The sequence below is a fragment of the Galendromus occidentalis genome, unplaced genomic scaffold, assembly GCF_000255335.2.
Source record: "Galendromus occidentalis unplaced genomic scaffold, Mocc_1.1 scf7180000077527, whole genome shotgun sequence".
NCBI classification, from domain to species: domain Eukaryota; kingdom Metazoa; phylum Arthropoda; class Arachnida; order Mesostigmata; family Phytoseiidae; genus Galendromus; species Galendromus occidentalis.
This window is the reverse complement of record NW_003805515.1, coordinates 965,632-982,783: the sequence shown is the minus strand read 5'-3', so window position 1 is coordinate 982,783 and position 17,152 is coordinate 965,632. Positions and strand designations below refer to the sequence as shown.

General features: G+C 51.0%; 1 protein-coding gene across 1 annotated transcript in view; it reads right to left on the bottom strand.

Annotated features, from left to right (window-relative positions):
* Window positions 1–472: 472 nt before the first annotated feature.
* Window positions 473–17,152, bottom strand: part of LOC100897219 (integrin alpha-PS1) — a 51,297-nt gene continuing 34,617 nt past the window's right edge. The window contains exons 2-8 of the mRNA XM_003748091.2: window positions 4,642–4,855; window positions 3,964–4,486; window positions 3,513–3,773; window positions 1,692–3,390; window positions 1,340–1,589; window positions 981–1,211; window positions 473–835 (exon numbers count right to left, since the gene is read on the bottom strand). Of these exons, the coding sequence (XP_003748139.1) occupies window positions 722–835; window positions 981–1,211; window positions 1,340–1,589; window positions 1,692–3,390; window positions 3,513–3,773; window positions 3,964–4,486; window positions 4,642–4,855 (3,292 nt within the window). The 3' untranslated portion in view covers window positions 473–721. The remainder of the gene's footprint in view (window positions 836–980; window positions 1,212–1,339; window positions 1,590–1,691; window positions 3,391–3,512; window positions 3,774–3,963; window positions 4,487–4,641; window positions 4,856–17,152) is intronic.

Genomic DNA, 17,152 nt, shown 5'->3' with positions numbered 1-17,152 from the left:
CATCTCGTCGGTTCTATAGTCAAAGAGACGGAAGATTCTCCGTGTTGGAGAAAAATAAATCGAGGTCTGGAGTGAAGGATTGGAAGAAGATCGCGGATCTCAGGATGGAACGCGGATCCACGCTAGGGAAAAACTTGTGATAAGGTTTCATCGGTTTCGGGTTCGTCGTATATTCTTCCATTGGCCAAACGTGCAGGAATGCCGGCCATAACAATCAGCTCGAATATATGCCTCTCCGGTATGGGCTCGGAGGGAAGGCCGACCACACGACATCGGCATCTCTTAAGGTGAATACCGGGAGCCCACTGAGAAATTGATCTATCTTGCTCTCTCCCTCCAAGTCTATAATGGAGGCCTATATTCGAGCGTCGGATGCTGGACGCAAAAATAAATAACCATCCATATCTCTGTGTCTAAAATTTGTTGGCGTTACAATCTAGAGGAGGCTGTAGCATGTGCCATCAGGCCATCGCTTCCGTTCTTACTTATGTACAGTCATGCTAACGAGCCTCCTTTAAAGCATTGCACCTCGGATAGAGTTGTGACTCTTGGCTTTTTGGCACCTTTCTCTGTTTCGATCAAAAGTGAGCGCTTCTGACTCTCGACTGTCGTCTCAACTGGGGAGGAAGACCGATTCTGGCGAGGGAAATCCCACATCTCCCTCCTCTCTTAGTCCTCCTCGTGTGCTTCTTTGCGGAGGAGACTTCGAGGCACTTGTTCCCTAGTTGTAGTGATTGTCAGGATATTGACCGAATTGCGTTAATTCAGACTTCTCCGTTTGCGACACAGATTGGTACTGCCCATTGCTCGGAAGGTTCCGCTTGAAGAAGCCGTACTGAAAAGATCGAGCTCAATGAGCTTGCTGTTTTCGTTGATGTTCGGGATACAGATCGCGAGATATCAACTCATTGGAGAGTTCCGCGATATCGGATGGACGAGGAATGAGCACGATCATACCGTCAATGAGGGGACTCGCTCACCTTGTACAAACAGTAGATGATCGCCACCAACAACAGGATCCCTATCAGGACACCTAGAATGATTGCCCACAAAGGGAAACCTTCGGAACGCTGGTAGAGACTGGCGTCTGGTTCCGCCTTGGTCTCGGCTTCAGCGTAATCATTGGTGGTATTCTGCCGAATGTCGACGTCCGGATCCAAACGGACCTCCGCCGATGAGAAGATGCTCACCTGGTCAACTTGGGGGTAGTCCTGCGGAGTACAGAATAGACTTAATCGCGAATTCGGATCGATTCCGTGAAGATTTCGGATCCATGGAGTGTCACCACGGTAAACTTCGAAGCTCCACATAAGGGAATTGTCAAGATCAGATGGCTCACCTCAACAAAGGTTGCGTTCCACAGCCTAGCCTTGATCGAGATCAGGGCTCTTGTGTGCTTTTTCAGATTCGTTACTGTACAGACAAAATCGACGCATCGCGTGTTCACGCCGCACCGCATCGATACCACACTCCTAATTCGTCCGCCGACCCTAACGCTTTCGGCTGGAACGATGACGTCTCTTTTCGATCTCGTCAAGATCTGGCGAGTGTAGTTTCGTTCGTGGACGAATTTTCGTGAGTATATCGTTCTGGAACAGGGAGATTTTTTCATGAGATCGACTGTCTGGGGAGGCGCTCTAGGGAGTGCAGTTACGGAGAGAACACCTCAAACCCATGATTTTATGATTTACCTCGCGGTCGTGGATTTTTCCGGGGCATCGTAGTCACCGTAATCGTCGTAATCTTCGTTGGCCGTATCCGGAATCTCGGTCGTGGTCGTGGTGGTTCGCCTCGGAGCAGGATCGGTGGATTTTTTCTGAACTCGTGGTTGAGCCCTCGACGCGGCTGCCTTCGGAGCCTCGGTTGCGACAAGCGGCTTGCTCGCCGACCTCAATCCAAGAGGATCGATCGAGTCCGGTTTGAGGGCGCGACAGGATGTCGTCTGTTTACCGACGCTCACTTGGGGCATATCGGTCAGATAAAGCAAGTATTTCCCGTTTTTGCGCATATTCTCAACCTCCAGAGGCCATCGAAGATACACCGAGAACTCGGGCACCAGGTAGGGCCCGTAGTTGAAGACGGAATAAACGTGCATGACCTCACTTCCGATATCTACTTCCGACTTCATCGCCGAAGCTCCAATGACTTGACCGCCATAGAGCACTTGCTCGGGCGTTGCTTTGCCCTTGATTTCGAGTTCTGCGGCTCGAACTATGTTGACATTGTACTCTATGGGAGCCTGGTTCCTGGTGTCTCTGGACGAGGTCGAAGTCCTGACGGTGAACTTTACGCTAGTCAACTCATCAGCCTCGTTTTCGGGCTTGAATTTCAGGAGTAATTCGATTCTTTCCCCGATCTCCATGGGGTTCCCGAGGTCACAGCGAACGAGACTTTTTCCTTGGTTGTCCTCGTCGTTCCTCTCCTCGACGCAGTCGAGTACATTTTTATTTGACAAAACCGCTCTACCGATGAAAGAGAACTCCTTCGGGTGTTCGACAATGAGATCGGCGTCGTATGCGGGTTCTCCGGTGTTTTCGATAATTGTCGATATGTTGAGCCCCTCGGTGCCAAGATAAAAAACGTGTTCTCCTTTTTCCTGCGGCAAATTCATAAGGGCCTTCGTGTGAAGTGCCGACTCGCAGATCTCATCATCTCCGCAGTTCTTGATGAAGTTCGCCTTGATGATGAGAGTTCCGAGCTTCTGATTGAGGATGGGATAGCGATCGATGAGCACGACCTGTTCAGTGCTCGACCTCGATAGTTCATCGATATCGTCAACGATGTTCAAAGTGAGTTTCAGTCGAATCGTGTTATGGATGTCTGAGCGATCGACGAGGATGAGGTTTCCTTTCGTACACAGGCTCGAGGTTGATAGGCTCATTTTCCTCTCGTATATGTGTGGATGGTCTGTGTCCTTCGCTTCCTTGAAGATTACCCTCGATTTTTTCTTGTGTTCTAAGAAAGTCTCGGCTTCGATTCTCTGAATGATCTCCAAACCCCCTGATTGGTAGCCGTACTGAGATGGGCTTGTGAGGCACACCTCGAACGAGGTACAGACTTCGCTGCTCGACATGCATTTACGGGCCGTGGGGTCGATTTGGTCTATGTACTGGAGTTCGGCCTTGATGTCCCTGATGGGCCTCGCGTATACCGCAAAAACCCTATCTGAAGCGTAGGCTCCAATCACGAGATCGGGGTATTTGTTGTTGTCGAGGTCGACACCGCCCGACAAGGAATATCCGAACGTCGTCGTCGGCGGTGACAGCATCCTGCTTCTGCCGAGATCCGATGCTCGAATGATCTGCGAGGGTCTAGGGCTCAAACCCTCGCTGTTTCCCAGATACAGATAAACTGCCCCGGCGTCCTCGTACGGAGCTCCGATTGCGACATCTGAAATCAATAGCATCCTCGCTCAGCGGGGAGCATTCTCTGGGTGTTCTTTCATCAATCTGGTGAGTATGTTTTTTTCTCCGAAATTCCGATGAGCTCTAGAAATATCCGACGAGTCTCACCGTTAAACCCGTCGCGATCGACATCACCCATCCCGGTGATGGCGAAACCAAATCTGGATTCCTCTTGATTCCCGACGATTTTCTGTCGCTTAGTGCTCGGGGAAATGAATTTCGGCGGTCCCTCGTTCATGAAGACGTATACGGCGCCTCCGAGACCGTCTTCGAAATAGAATGGTGCACCCACAATCAAGTCATCGAACTTGTCGCGATTGATATCGACGGCTGCGATAACATATCCGAATGACGATGCGACTTGTTCGCCTGAGGGTAATATTGAGTTCTAATTATCAGACGGACGAGAATATCTGTACGATCGCGTTTCTTTAGAAAACCTTCTCCGAATGGCGCTACCGGAACTTTGCTTCCGAATTCTATTCTCGACGCAACCCAGAGCTTGAGGCACTCCGATCAGTGCCGAGAAGCATGCGGACGAAACGAATAATTTGCTTACCGACGAGGGTTCGATTCAACTCGAGTTCATTGGTGTTGGGCGCGCGATTCTTCTCGAAGAGCAGAACCGCGCCCGTGTCGTTAGCTCTCGGGGCGCCGGACGCCCAGGCGTGCTGGAACTTGTCGAAGAAATGCCCCGTCGTAACGGACATGCCCAGATACGCATAGTTCTCTACAGGGTTATCTGCGTCAGTGTGGGTTGCCACCCATTCTCGGTGGAAACCGTTGGTGTATCTGCTTTGGAAAGCGTAAACGGCTCCACGCCACGTTTTCGCGCCAGGGACTCCGATCGATTGAACATTGAAGTCTTTGCTGAGATGGCAACTGGTTCCCGCTTGACAAAGTCCGAAATCCTGATGATATTTGTTGTAGGCTTTGCCTTGGCAGGGCATCCGGATATCCTCGTACGCGAGATTCGTTGTATACTTGAAGCATACTCCTAATCCTAATTGCTGAGCGGAACGCGGGTCGGTAGAGCTGCCTTCTCCACCCAGATCGGGTTTAGTGAAACGATGCGCGCACGTCTGGAAATATGCGGAATATTCGTCAGGGACTGCAAAATCTACGGGGCTCCAGATCTTCCTCGACTCTTCCGTTCTATTCTGTCCCTGTTCACCAGAGACCACACGACTGACAGGGACCTTTCAGAACAAAAAATCAAATAAGGAAAGATACTCACCAGCACTCCGTATTCATGACCCGAAGAGACCGAAACACCGAGCCACATGCCGGTAGCATTCTCGCTGCCTTCGAATGACTGAGAGCTGGAGGACGGCTTCAGTGGAAGGCTCTCGCAATGGTGGTTTCCCTTATAACGCCTTCCGACATCTCCGAAGATGTCGCAGGACATTACTTCGCCCCTATTGTTTTTCAGCGGGGCGCCGACGATGATCCTGGAAGCAAAAGAACGTCCATGAAACTCTCTATTCCGTAGACCCGCGAGTGCAGAAATCCGCAGCTCGTTCGAAAATTCCCGCAGTTCACTTTTTCTCCAGTCCTGCGGAAGCGCTTCCGCCGCTGATGGATCTGTCAACACATCGATTGCTCAGAGGCTCAGAGGGATTTTTCGTATATGTTGAGGCGGGTATATGCTGCTTCGCTTAGCTACGGCAAGTCCGAACTGAACGTATCCTGCATATTTCATTCCTGCGAGTTCGATTCTGGAAAACTCGGGCGGACAGATCAAGCTCAAGGTTATTCTCTATTTTCGCTGTCATCTGGTTCCTGATATCCTGCGGATGAATTGATTCCCGAGAAACTTTCGGAAGGGAAACTCCCGAGAAAACTTCCCGATTCGGAGCAGAAAAAAATGGACCACCCTCCCTCGGCTCAAATGAAACGGTTCTGCTTTGCTTGGGCGTATTTCACTGAAGCAAAAAGGCCTCCTCCACGTTCTCCCTCTTCTCATTCCCAACAAGGGGCCTTAGTCCAACAAAAGTGTGAAAAACGAATCAAAAGTACGCGAATGACGAGCAACAAAAATCGTCGTCGGGGCCTCTAGTGCGGCATTGAACCAAGGAACGGTGTTACACAAACTGGGTTCAATAACGTATTCATTAACGGCTCGAACAGGCTTCCACGGGTCGAGGAGTTCTTGAGGGCTCGATCAATGCATGTTTTCTCCACGGACAAGCTGGAGGGGCTTCCTTCTTTTTTCCCACTGACTCATCGCCGTGGTCAGCTCAGTGTTTTTTTTTGTCGTTCCGTCCAAATGATAGTATTCGGTGTGAGATCGTCCTTGTCCTAGTATTGCATTTCTCCGAGAATCGGTGCCGTTCTCGTTGAAAGGCTCCGAATAGGAGTTGTTTAGCTACCTGACCTAGTGCAGCGGTTCTCCGTTCGACGCGTTAATGTAAACTGAGCCACACGAGCAGGCCTGGCAACGTGAGGAAGTAGGTCTCGAGACGGCAACAGAAGCTTCGCCGCTGCTGCTCCGAGATGACGGTTTTAGAAAAGACGAAGGTCTTAGAAGCGACCAGCGCAGCAGAGGCGATGCTACTGACGATCATTCCGCTTCAAGAATGGAGCGCCTCTCAGAGCACGCGTCACAATGAATAAATTGGCATGCCATTCACACAAGGGATTAACTCAACACGAAGATCGAATTGGCTTTCGTTGCCGATACGGCTTAGGAGGTTTTCTCTGATTGACATCCGAAGGGTCCGAAGCTCCGCTAATCGTGGCATTTTGGAGCGTGACCGTGGATGGACGACGACGTGTATGGGAGAACGATCTATTTTCACGCCTTCATGACCGTGGAGACGGCGGAATTCAATAACCGGCAGCGAAAAGAGTTCTCGATCCTGCGAGGCTTCCGATTCCATGTCACGAGGATTTTCTCCCCGATTCCGGAATGGATGAATCAGTGGATGAGATGCTCTTGATACTCATTGAGTAGAAGGTCCAGCGAATTGGTGGAGACCACCCGCTGTCATCGAAAAGCTCCGCTCATTGACCACACCTTGAATTAAGCACACGAGTCCTCTTCTCCGTCCATCTGCTTTTCGAGCTTAATTGCGATCCGTCTCCCGAGCTTCGTTTGTTGGTCGCTCGGTCGACCGTCCGAGCGTCCGTCCGCGTTTCCGTCCATCTGATGTCTCTCCCGACAGCCAGAAGCGAGCTCATACGCCGAATGAATCTCCGCGGACGACGTCAGAGCTTGGGTGGAGTTGATTTGCATTTACTTAGTATACAAACACTCAGCCACCGAGCAACCACCCAAAAGATAGACACGAAGACAGACAGATCGGCTGACCAATGGACGATGCCGGGTACCCTTGCTGCGCTCTGGGGAAGCTTGAGTTCGCGCCCGAAAATTTCCCATACGTTTATCTGACTCGCTCGATAGATTCGACCGAGTGATCGGTCGAGAGATCGAGAGAGCACTCGACAGAAACGCTTACGGTCACGAGAGAGGAAAGATAGCGACCGACCGACTCGCCTCGCGCGACTTTTCTCTCAGAGGAGTCGTGGAGCTTTCGGTTTACCTGCGTGTCAGTCCTTTCGTGCTGATCACGCCTACTACTCCTTAGGGGAATTGAATCCCCCCGCCAGAACGTCGCGTGATCCGTCGACAACTCCAGGATTCCGCGACGAATCCTCGCTGACTGAGAAAAATGATTTGTCGGGCGTCTTGACGTTGTGTACAATTGTACGTACCTAGGTAATCACTCGATATCCGGCTCCTCCGACAGGAGCGATGATCCTGGTGAGCGAGCCATCCTCGGAAGCAGCGTCGACTCCGAGACAAGAAATCCTCTGGACTTCTCGATGCTCATGTCTCATGTCCTTGGCCCTGTCGGATCTGTCTCGCTGTCGAGCTCGATCTGAATGGATCGATCAATAAACGCTGACCGACGGCCACGACGCGGAAAAATCGCTGTGATCGAATAGCACGGCGCGAACAAAGACATGCGCGATTTTTCTCAATGAACGTAGTAAATAGTAGTTCGGTCGTATTTCGCCGGTCGATTGTAGCCGATCGTCGTTGGTGTGTCTCTTTTTTCCTTACTCGTGAATGATTCATTCAAGCATTCACACAACCATTCAGCGAACGGCTTCCTACGGTATGATTGCGTAGACTCTCCTTCTCGCTTCTCTTAATTCTTAAATGGACTGTCGCCGACGACCACGCGTACATTCCGTCAATGGAAATTCAATGCGGAGGCGTGACTCCGTCAACATCCCGGCTGAATTTGGAACGAGAGGATTCCGTCGAAAGTTCTCTTTGCCGTTCACGGTACGGCAGGGATCCCGTCGTGGATTCCGATCGGTTTGATCTCGGGTATTCCTTCACGAAGAAGCTCAGAGGATCATTCGCCCTGCGGGAAAGATAGGGTCGGGGAGGGGCGAGGGGATTCTCTAGCGGATATCACATTCGGAGCGAGTCCCAATATTCTGATCTAATATCGAAGGCAAGGCTCTCGCAGACACAGTAGGATTCGAATGAGCCTGCTACGAGGGTTTTCACAGCGTCGAAAAGTTTCGAAAACTTCAATCAGTGAGCCGTGATAGATCCGGTGGCGCTCGGTCAAGCGGCGGAACAATCATAACTATAAATCGAGAGGCCGACTGCCGCGTTACCCGGTTCCTCTCAAGACGAGTCCCCGACGCTGTGAAATTCTCAACGGTCGAGGAAGTCGAATGCAGACGACTTCGAGTCGAACTCCAATATTTCGTGACCATACCACTACGGCCCGACTACGACATCACGGAAGGGGAAGCCGAGACTCCCTCCGACTATAGTTTACACATGTCGTTGATGTGGCGGAGATTTCAACGTCCGACCACACATCGGGTCCCGTGCCGACAAAACATCTCCCAATGACTGTTTTTCCTCCACTCTGTCGCGTCCATGCAGATCTCCACGAGCCGCACAGCACTCTGACATAAACGAGAGAACATAACACGCCGGTAAATGCTAAACAAAAGACTGGTGGTAAAGATTGGCCCTGCGCTCCCGGGTTAATGTCACCTTCTCCCATTTATAACATTCGGAGGCTCCTAATGTCCTTTTTCGAACAGACGGAGATCAGCTGCACGACTTAAGCCCAGCATCGCGGTTATGGAGATGACTGAATAGCCGACTTCCATGTAGGCGTCTGTCAAGCGACCGACGACGTGGGGGTGTCGCATGGTGCCGACTCGCTTCTTTTCTTCTCTGACTGGCAATGGAGAAAAGTCGAACTGCGTTGGCAGTCGAGGTGTGATCGAGTAGCTGCTTTCTGGTGGCAAGGTGGCAGCTCTCCTCAGGTCCAGGATCTCGAACGAAAGTGACGCCCGGCCAGACCATCAGAAATTCGGGATTGCTCGCCAAGATCATAATCATGAATGACCGAATCGGAGACGCGTAATCGGACTCTGGTCGACTGAGATTTCAACTGAGCCACCGACCAACCAACAACTCGATCACCGCGCGATGAGAGACCCGCATCGGTTAGACGTTATGAGTGTTAACCCTCCTCCGAATCGAGAAGGAATTGCGTCCTCGTTCAGACCGATTGCGGTGCCTACCCGCTCATTACGGAGATCCACGAACCGCTCCGTATGGGAGCGATAGATAAGCGGCTAAGGGTCGTGGACGTCGATCCGCTCGGGAGATTCAAGAAGGAGAGAATTTTGGGGGAGTTCCGAAAGGAACGCTCTAGACGAGACCCTTTGTCGGGACAGCGAATTTTTAAACCGTTTCTTGTTTGATCGAACCGCAAGAGGTGACAATGGCTCGCAGGATCGGAAGCTGAACGGGAGAAAAGTTGTTTCTAGATACCATCCGTAGTCGCTCGGAAACTTGACGGCTCCGTTTTGCGATATCAGCACATCATCCTTCCGATAGAATTTCACACCTCATGCGAGCGGCCACCCACATCGCTCACAAACTGTGATACCTGTGAAATCGCAAGAAGCGGAGAGCCGAATCAACATAAACACAGAAGGAGATCGAAGGCTCTGAGACGCGTGAGATAATGATAGCTGCTTCGTTGGGCATAGGTACGATACGCCTGATTACGACATACCCTCATCATGCATCTGGGCAAGCCTACCGGTCGTGTGGCAGAATTTTGTTGGCTTTCGTTTATATCCGTGGCAGTGCGAGAGGTGTTCACACCCGCTCCTATTCGAGTGGACTTATCGTGACAGAGATAAATCCCACTGACCCCACTAGTTGTCGCAGACGGCCTCTCTATTTCTCCGCCATCCTGAGTCGACGATCTTGGGCGACTTTCGCGAGTCAGAGGCCGAGCGATTGAATGAATCAAAAAAGGAAACTTTGCATATTACTCGACGCTTTCCGCTTCCCGGTATCCTTCACGGTATCCGCTCGCAAGAGGGCTTATTTTTTTTTCCGAGATTCCGCTGACGTTTTCGGCACCAAAGTTTTACGCGGAACATTCCGCTAGAGACATTTCCCTCGGAGACGGTCCGACGCGTACTTGTTGCCGTGACTGGTGCTACCGTAGATGTCAGGCCGCTGACCATGATAATTGACAAACGCATCCTGACTCAGCGGAACATCCACGGCTTTAATATTTCTGTGGCTGTCTCGTCATCTCTTTTTCTTCCTCCTGTCCGCATCAAACAGCGACATCGACATCAGCAACGATAACGACGTCGATAATAATGTTTGCCCTTTTGAATGCGGCCGTGGCGGCGCTCCGTTTTCTCCCGTTTACACGGTGGGCCCCAGCCTGGCTTCCAGAGTCAGTCGAGATTCGCTCCGCGCACTCGACAGCAAACGGTGGTTACAATGAAATAGCTCGAGAGCTTCCCTAGAGAACTTGTTTTCGCTCATCTTCTCGTTTCCGTTGGTAGTCAAGATATCTACGAGACGCATCGCTCTATGACACAGTTCTGAATCGTTCGACTCGATGACTCCCGCGAGATATAAGCGTACCGAAGAAATAGTCTTCGAAGGCGAGCTGCGCGTCGGGCCAACTCGATCAGCCTGCCGCGTTCGTCTCCATGGCGGAACAGTCCTGAACTTTTTGTCTCTCTCGCCTCAGTGATCCCGTCATAGCGACACTGAGTTCATTCGACGCTCAGCAGGACTCACACTCATTGTTCGATTGCAATATCGAACCGCGTGCTGTAATCGCTTATCGTATTATCTTTTCCTGTGCAAGGGCGAACGACATCTCAGCACGAGTCGTGGCGGCCTATACATCACCTCCTCATCCATCCCAGGGGTCCAGGTCGTCATTATCCATGCGAGTTCGCCTGCACTCAGTGACGGACAGACAGACTGGCCACCGTCTCTCACTCAGTGGTTGCCTCCGACGAAGCCAGCAAAGATCCGCTACCCGCCCCTCCCAAAGGAAATCATCGACTTCGTTGCGCAACGACTGCGAACGAAGACCGATGTTCACACTTCCCGAGCTAATTCCACAGTGGCTCTAAGCAGGCAGTCGAGCCTTGGTATGGCCTCTGCTGGTCGCGCATTGTGGCGATGTATTGACATTCCTCCTCGAGCCGAAATTCGTTCACTCACAAAACCAGCTTTTGGAAAATGTATGGATGCTGGGACGAACGATTTGATCGTTTGATGGAGGAATGCTTGACGATCTCGCGTATTTCTACGACGTGTCGCGCTGTGAAAACTCGACACCACAGGTATTTCGTTGCTGAGCTCTTCCTGGACGTGCAGTATGGTTGGTTACACTTTGTGGTTTCGGTCGTTTGGAGTCATTCAAAATCAGCCGGGAGCGCTGTTTCACCTTCAGCCTCTGATCTACAGTTGACCCACGGGCTTTCAGGATCTCCACGAAATTTCTCGAGCGTTGCGAATATCCCCGAGTAAATGATCGTCGGGAGTGATCCCTCTTCTTACCCGAATGGGGAAGCAAGTCAACTATAAACAGTGGCTAGCTTACTGCTAGCCGGCCAGTCGGCCAGCCAGCTGACTGGCAAAAGACTGACTGGATGCACTCGGTAGCTTGCGGAGCGTTCCACCACCAACACTGAGTCATGAATGGAGAATTGGAGGGGATTTCTGTTGGGGTTGGGAGGCGGAGGAATATGGGGACGGGATGTCTAGAATACCGGGGGAGGAGTGAGAGTCGTAATTGGAGCCACACTTGTAAATACCTTTGGACTATGTACCGCGACCCCCACCCCCGGGCTCTCCGCTGTTTATTTGTCAAGCTCTCGCGCGCCCAAACTTGTCTCAGTTGATAGTTATCACGTGAGCCACGAGAATATTCGAGATTTGAAGTTCTATTTCTTTTATAAATCATTCATTTATACATGTGATCGTATCGATTCAATATACATATAAATCATTCATTCATATATTGTGATATTATACATCATGATATTCTATAAATCTTTCCTCAACATCGACCGAGTCCACGAGAACAAAATTGGAATAGAACCGCCTCTCGAGCACTTGAATCGGGAGGTGGACCGCCATCAACGGATTTCCGTGTTTCGTCGTCAGACGAAAAAGAAGCAGCACCAAATTTAGTCGGGCTTTGTATCAGCTCGCATCGAATCGGTCTGTTCGCACTTCCCAAGGCTGTTGCTGCAGCTCTACGGTGGAACGTCCAAATACGGCACCTTGCCGAGTCGACTCCTTGGTTTATCGGTGCAAAAGTTTTCGCTGGCAATCTGATCCGGAGGGAACACCGGGATCACCATCGCGGTCCTTGCTCATGCAGCCAGTATTTCTTATCCAGCTCGAAGTCCGGTGAGGCACGGCTCTCCGCTTAACGCTTGATTTTGCAAAAGGGTCAAAGTACAGATCGGCCTAAACTTAAGCCCCGTAAGCGCAGCGCAAGCAGCATACGAATTGGAGAATTATGGTAGCAGGCTGAGGCTCTTCGTTGCTCCATTTAGCGAGCAGCCATCCAATAGCGGAGGCTGAAGTCGCTCTCTCCCTTTCTGAGAGCTCAAACAGTGCTCGTCAGCAATAAGAGCAGCCATGCAACTCCAGGCATCCACCGGAGGATGCCAGTCAAAGAATCAAGATTGAGCGGAGTAGAGCCGGGGCTTTTATCAACGAAAGAGGAGATAATATGCAAATCGAGACCTAAGAGAAAAGGAGACAACAGCCCGTTTCCAATTAATTCTCATCTATCCGTCGCCGGCCTGCGTTGGCCATCCGTCATTCTGTCATCGACCCAATGTAGAGGCCACAGGGGTTTACAGATATGGGAGGTTCAGCTTTATCGTCCCCGACGTCGTCATAGACAATCCATTGAATTCGGAGCGACGGAACGCGACTCAGTCGGTCGAAGTTTTCACTCGAAATTATTCCTTGTACACATCTACCTATTCGTAGCTGCGGCGGCCGCTGCACGATGTCGGCGTTGTGATGACTTCATCACCATGACCTCAGAGAGGATGACCAACGGCGAAAGTATCTCAACCATTCGGAGACAAAGGCGCACGCGAGAGTTTCACGGTCGATGACGGTCAGGGACGCTCCGTAAAGTTTCTTCCTCTGGTCGTCATCGATTGATACATCCGTATTTCGGACAACAGACTCTCGCACATTTCTCGGCGGGATCTTGACAGCTTCCCGCCGTCGAGGTTGACTCGACGACCCTTCCCGTTCGATTTATTGAGCTCACTCTTCCGAGCCGGCATTGTTATTTGTGGAAGACGCTTTGCTATCTAATCTTGATACACTTCGACGCGCGGTCAGTGCACGCGTCTGAGAGCAGCGAGAGCCGATCACCTTTCGGAAAGCACGTGAGGTGAGTGCCCTCGCAAGTATCTAATGAGCTGACGCAGCCTCGAAGAGAACATCTCACGGTCCAGGTCGCGTCATTCTTCCGCAACGGATGATCGAGATGCCGCGGGAAAAACTCTCTGTTCAGGTGCCGGGATTGACATGATGCTCGCGTTCAAGGATGATTGAAACGATAATGAGCCAGAATTCGTCGCTTGTTTCGCGAACGATATACCGAAGCAGCGGCAAATGTATCCGTCAAGTGAATGTCCAATAAATCAATCCTCGGAGGATATCTGGTGCCTGTTCCGGGCACCTGAAGGACCAATGTCGTCCTGCACGACAGCGGAACCCTTGGGTTGGGGGCGTTCCACGATTTCCGAGCACTACGCCAAAGAGAGCGCCCTTTGGAAGTTTCGACCGATTCGGTATGACGTCAGCGAGGAGCGCGGTACCGCTCGTGACGAGCATCCGAGGTTTCGGGAACGGCTGCGATGCGTAGCGTACCGCACCAATATTTCGCGACCCAAATATATTCTGCATGGGGAATTGTACCATTGGCATTCGAAGGCCTTTGAAATATCTGGGTTGGAGGAATAAAACAGGGATCGAGAATCGTGAATCGAATTTTTCTCTACAGTTCGACATTTGTTCCAGACAGTCCACTCGGAGGTTCCACTTTCCCCAAATCACAAATCAACAGATGCTGTTACCGTGAGGCCCGAGTGCGGTTAGGTCGTAAAATTGGATAGAGACGAGCCGACAGACGAATCGACCAAAGGCAGACCGACTGACCGACAGAATCGTATAGGTGCTGCAACTTAAATGCTCCGTAGGGACTTCTGAACCCGAACGCTCGAGAAACAATGTAAAGAGAACAATGCCGTGCGGAGGGTAGAAGATCCTTGGATATGCTGATGATGACGACGACGTCAACAACAACAACTTCACTCTCTGAGCGCGACACGCACGGATGGCAGGAATTATCAGCCACGTGCTTGCTCAGCGAAAACTCCGCGATTCTTCCGGAATCTGGGATGATCGGTTTCCCTGAGGGAATTTCTCGGAAAAGTTGTTCACTCCATCCCGAGAATCACCACGAGTAGGTCCCGCGTAGAAGCGAGGAAGGTCGTTGCTCGGCTTCCACGGCCGTCGCGTCATGGCGTCAAGAAAGTGGGTCGAATATTACTTTCCGCCACCTAGTGAACACAAAGGAATTCTAGACGGGCCAGCATCCATCTACGAGGAACGTAGGAACTGGAGGGAAGAGAGGCCCATCTTTCCTGCCTAATCACAAAATGTCGAAATAACACGAGGCCGAATGCACGCAACGAGCAAGCGTTTCGTGCATAAGAAACCACCATCTGGTATCGTCCATCGTACGTCAATGTCTCCTCTAACAAACGACATAGTTTTCGCTATGCAAACACATTGAGCTCCCAACCAGCCCGCTGGTCTCTAAACGTCGGCGAGTGTCCGGTCGACCTTTAGGCTCCGCCAAGGCAAACAGGCCAACTTCGAAAGGTCACTCTTTCGGGAGGAAGACTCGGCTTCGATGAATTCAGATCGGCACTCACACTCGACAAATTGCCACACGGTCAGGAATATGTTACTATTTTCGATGATAATCGGAGCGTTTGAAGAGGAGGATCCGATTTCCCCTTTTTTGAACTACGGAATCGTTTCTCAAGCCTCCATTTACTCAGGGCTCCGAGTAGGGGAAGAGACGGAGAAGCATGATCAATTAGAGCACTCCACGGCGAGAGACAATGAATCCGAGGCACTAACGATTGGCTGAATTTCCTCCACTCCGCAGCGAGACGAGTGCTGCTGCTCGGTCGGGCTTCACACATGTCGTTGGCAACAGCTGATCAGCATCTGCTCTCTGGCGACTCTTCCGCGGAACGAGATCGGAGCTCAGATTTCATCATTCATGAGTCCCGTTATTCATCTCTTCAACATGCAGCGCGGCATCGAGGCTTCGTTGCAGATAATTTCTTCGACAGGAACCTCCGGCATCGGACGATTGTTATGCCATCGAGTCACTCAATCGAAAGAGACTGAAATAACTATTCTTGCCTTGGGTAATTATTGCTTAAACCATATATGTTTGTCGCCTCTATAATTCCTTGTTGTCTCATGCTCCCAGGTGGAAGGATCATAAATTTCCGCCCGAGTCAGGTCCCGCTGTGACAACAGCGTTGCGTCATTTATATTTTTCCAAAAAACAAATTCTTCCTTGAGTAAACATGTCTCACTCTAAGAGAACGACGGCACCGAGAAGAGGGAATTTACATCTTCAATTATTTTGGACAGCCTCCACACTCATGAGCTGCGAGAGGGACGAAGAAGAAGGAGTACTGGTGTCGACGACATTCATTGGAAAGGAAAGAGAATAATAATTAAAAGTATCATATATTTGCCGTTTTCGAGCACCGAGGGAGCAGCTGAGGCGAATTCCTTCCTTCCGAACCTCAATCGAAAACGGAAGGCTTCCGTCAATTGTTGAACAATTTTGGAGATTCGGAGTCGGACCTTCCGTGATCGACACGGAAACGACCCGATTGGAAAGGAAAAAAAGCAAATTTCACTCGAAGTGAACAACAAACAAGTGTCGCTCGGATGTTTCTTCAAGTGTCTTCCGCCTCTATTTCGGTATCGGACAGAATCAGCTCGCCATCAGCGAACATCCGTTAGAAACTCCATCGATCACTCAGAAATGCTTGAACAAACATGATCGGTGAGAGCAGCACTGTCAGATCATTGGGTGCTCGAAACGCTCGATTTTTACCTAAAGGGCGCTGCTGTGTACACCTCGTAATGCCTCGGTCGTTCTCCACAGGTCGGGGTTCCTCGCCATTCATCGTGGAGATGAAAAGAGTGATGAAGTGAGCGGTTGTCGAACAGCACCCCTAAACGCGACGTGTTTCATCGATACGTTGTTCTCCTCTCTAATCGCATCGTTATGTTGTCATGCCTCGATTTGTTGTCGTCGTGCACTTGATCATGGCGGCCATTTAGACTCTATCGATGTAAGCGGGCCAATTGTAGCATCGTTTAATTAGGGTGTCCGCCTGCTTCAAGCAAGTCTCCCCGACTCCCGTCGACTGGCCGCCCAGCCGACCTGTCTATCTGGGCAGCCATTCTGGGCGCGCCGGTGGAAACGTGCGATGAGAACAACTTCAAAAAGAATCGTCGTCGTCGTCATTGCTCCCACTGTAGCCGCTGCTGCTGCTGCCGCCGCCGCCGACGATGAGGTGCCTCCTCAAGCCGAAGGCTGTTTATGTCTGACGGCTAAGCTGCGAGATCATGGCGACTTCACGAAGTAGCCACGAAATTTCAACACGAGATAGAGAGAGATATAAGCAATTTTCTCCCTATGGGCCTGAGCATCGTTCGTCCGATGTCAGCCAAACGAATAAAAAACAAATAACAACAAGCGATCCGATTCAGAAGGCACAACGAGATCAGCAGTTGGACGGGCTACCTCTCAATCGGCACTACGAGAACACACGAGGCGTCGTGCACACCGACCCGCTCGCTCACGCACGCACACGAGCAGATGAGATTTTAGAAGATGGCCTGATAGCGGCCTATGGAATCGCGGACGGCTCCGCCCTTCGATTTAGATGTCCGATTTCGACCTGGCGGGTAAACAACTGCTAGAACTAGACAGAGCGAATAAGAAGAACAAACTCACGAAGATTCGCGAATTTCGTGCGAGCCACTCTTACATCCGGTCATAGCGATCTCGTCAAATGGTTTCGTTGCCATCGCTGGTCCCGTCACCACCAGCCGTCTACAGTTCGGTGACGTCCACATGATGGTTCCAAAATGTTTGCGGACGCGTTAACTTTTCACGCTTGGACGAGTCCGAAAATTTGTATTTAGGTACTTCTTCCGTGCCAGTGCTGCCGTGGTGAATTTCGACGCTGAGAAGGAGCCGCGGATGCCCGTATGCACAATCGCGCGATCTCAACTATACGTTCCGCTTGTTTCATACTTGTTTCCCCACCTTGTC